The sequence below is a fragment of the Miscanthus floridulus genome, chromosome 10 (assembly GCF_019320115.1).
Source record: "Miscanthus floridulus cultivar M001 chromosome 10, ASM1932011v1, whole genome shotgun sequence".
NCBI classification, from domain to species: Eukaryota; Viridiplantae; Streptophyta; class Magnoliopsida; order Poales; family Poaceae; genus Miscanthus; species Miscanthus floridulus.
The window spans coordinates 135,573,537-135,576,775 of record NC_089589.1 but is presented as its reverse complement, the minus strand read 5'-3'; the positions used below and the strand labels follow the sequence as shown (position 1 = coordinate 135,576,775).

General features: G+C 41.6%; 1 protein-coding gene across 1 annotated transcript; it reads left to right on the top strand.

Annotated features, from left to right (window-relative positions):
• The first annotated feature begins 1,914 nt into the window (after nt 1–1,914).
• Nucleotides 1,915–2,358, top strand: LOC136489742 (fatty acyl-CoA reductase 2, chloroplastic-like). Its single transcript, XM_066486296.1, has one exon. The coding sequence runs from the start codon at nt 1,915–1,917 to the stop codon at nt 2,356–2,358; it is 444 nt and encodes a 147-aa protein (XP_066342393.1).
• The last annotated feature ends 881 nt before the right edge of the window (nt 2,359–3,239 follow it).

Sequence of the window (3,239 nt, the reverse complement as noted above, 5' to 3'; positions counted from 1 at the left end):
GCTTACCACCTCGTCGGCCTCTTCATGAAATCATGAAACTTCTTCGGAGATTCTTCGGTTTGCAAGCATCGTACGTGACAACTTGCGCGAAACCTTCTCAAATTTTTATCACAACCTCCACATATGATATCATGACATCTTGACAAGTTTCATGATTTTTGGACTTCATTTGCTTTTTATAGAATTTAAAAACAACTCGACCGCAAGTTCGTGGTCATGTTTCGTGAACAAGATGTTAGAAATTGGTGGTCTATTCCTGGATACGGCCTCACATTATACTAAATAACATGAATATCATTTTTCTATTCATTTTTTTTCATTATTCGAATGACTAGCAGTTATAATTTGAATTATCCAAGAAAATTCAATTAAATGAAATAAATTAAAGAAATATAGAAAAGTCTGAGAAATGTGCCACATTGGAACATGGAGTATCAGGTATTATATGAGGACTGCAGAAAAGGTTTGGAGGTCAAAAGTGAAAAAAAATAGTTTGCCGAGTGTCAAAAATAACACTCGGCAAATCATCGCTTTACTGAGTGTCAGGAGAAGACACTCGGCAAAGGGTTAACGGTGGCTGCCGGCCGTTAATGGCGGCGGCCCTTTGCCGAGTGTTCTGGTTTGCCGAGTGTCCGACACTTGGCAAACCTGGTCTTTGCCGAGTGTTATTGTTTGCCGACTGCTCGGCACTCGGCAAACCACCTCTTTGCCGAGTGCCAGTTGTTTGCCGAGTGCTTTCTCTCTGGCACTTGACAAATAGCCTCTTTGTTGAGCGCCCGATAAAAAGCATTTGGCAAAGTCTGGGACACTCGGCAAAGAAGCCGTCTCCGGTAGTGACCTCTTGTAATGTGTGCCCTCAAAAACGTTTGGTTTCAGCACACTCACAAAACCAACTACCGAAAAATGCCTATCAGGTTTTTGGATTGTTAGAAATTTAGGCAATTTCAGAACCAGTTCAATCTAGAAAAATATTATCAAAATGTTGGTGACATCAGACATGTGCACGTGTGATCTAATTGTCAAGAACATGTAGACAATACTTATTATCATGATTTCAATCGCTGAAAATAGGGGATAAACTACAACATACCCCACGGCTCCAGAGCCGATTGCGCTAGTCAACATGGCGCCTGTTGGAGTAGTCGTCCCGTTCGATGCAGTGCAGAGATGTTGCAGTGCCGATCTCCCACTGCCGCCACGAACGCCGGGAAGAAGATGAGGTTGTTGTATGATCGAGCAGTCGCGTAGTCACTCCCCAAAAACCTGATTGCCGGTCTTCACCCGAGCAGATGAACTCACGAACGGCGCCAGTTTCGGAGGCCTGCTCTCCCTATTCCCGTGCGTGTAGGAACCGGGATGGGGCAGAGAGCAACTCAACAGTGAATTGGTGAGACGTGGTTGTGAATGATGCGCACGCGAACAAGAGGAGAGGGCCGCCTTTTGTAGCCTTTGGGGACACGAGGAGACAGATTTAGTGATTCATAAATGGTTACGAACACAATGTAAGTTACTAGTAACTGAGAAATAAATTGTCCGTTGCTAGTAACCCACTAATCAACCCCGTTGATGATGGCATGAAGGCCATATTAGTTACTAGTAACTGACAAATCAATTATCTGTTACTAGTAACTCACTAATCAACCACTAAGTCTCCTTGAAATGTCCCCTAATGGCTATTAACACGTGATGAGTTTCACCTAGCATTAATCCTAGCCTTGAAATTTCTTTTGATTTAATTGCTAAATGTAATTGGTTAATTCCAATTAAATCCAACAATATTACCGTAGACATACAAGCATCTTCAAAGACAATGCAGATTTCCTTGCAACATGCATTTCGTCCTTGCCAGTAACGATGGCAATATTCTTTTCACGTCTTATTAAGGTTCCGGTCGATGTGGTGGTAAACGCAATGATGGCGGCTATGGCGAAGCATGGTGGTGGGATGGCTATGGTGCCAGGGAACTGCCTGTATCATCTAACATCGTCAACGATGAACCCAATGGTAGCAAGGGAGATGGGCCGATACATGTACCAGCACTTCTCCCAATCACCCCTCATCGACAAGGCAGGGCGACCCATCATAGTGCAGCCGCCATCTGCCATCGGCAACATGGAGGAGTTCGTCAGGTATGTGCAGTCCAATGTGGTGCTGCCAGAAGGCAACGGGGAAGACATGTCGTCGCCACAACAGGCGCGTAGTCGTCTCCGCGCCAAGGCCATAGCAGAGCAATTCATCCACATCAGCCGCATCTATGAGCCATACACCTTCTATGGCGGCAGGTTCGACAGTGCCAACACCGAGGCGCTCTTTGCGGCCGGAGATGTCAGTGCAGGAGAGGGCAATGTTCCACTTTGACATGAGAAGCATTGACTGGATGGACTACATCACCAACGTGCACATCCCAGGGCTATCAGGAAGCATGTCCTCAAGGAAGAGCAACATGAAGTGAACCCACCTGTGTCAGATGCAGCTAGCCTCCTTTGAGAGGAGGGTTCAACAAAATTGGGCCGGACTATCTCATCACATTTGTTGGGCCTTGGGCAGTCGAGAAGCTAGACACACTAGTTCATTTATGCATATATATACTTAAATGAACTAAGCAATATATGCTTAAATGAACTAGTGTGTCTATATATATGGTTTTTAAAAAAATAAGAATATGTATATGCAATATTTATCTTGGGACAGAGAACATATATCTATGTGATGAGCTATCAGCTGTGTGATATATATACATAACAAGTGGTATATATGAAAAAATGATTTAATGTTAAGAACTTGAACAAAAAAAAAAGTGATTTTAGAGTTCAAACCAAGGTACACTAGGGATATTTGGCTGATTCCATATTTGTCCTTCATCTACACATGTCAGTATATTAAATAAAATAAAACCACATATCTTAAAATAAATTAACAGTTGCAATTTAATGCTTATTCTAAATATAGTAGAAAATGAACCATATTTCAATATGGGTATTTTTAAAAAAAATGAAAGAGTAGCTTCCTGTTGTTGGCTAAATTGTTGAGACTCCACCTTGCAGTAAAAGAAGTTTATTAGATGCAATTCAGATTATCTTTTAATGCCAAATAGTAGGAAAAAGATACTTATTTTAACATGAGAGTTCAAATATAAACATCAAAATAAATCAAAAGATAAGACAAATATAAGAGAATAACCAATCTATTTTATCAAAAAGAAGGGCCCCAAATGAGATTACAAACAATTATTATATCAT

Excerpts from the sequence above, each read along its gene's own strand:
- LOC136489742 (XM_066486296.1), top strand. The coding sequence starts at position 1,915 with ATGGCGGCTATGGCGAAGCATGGTGGTGGGATGGCTATGGTGCCAGGG.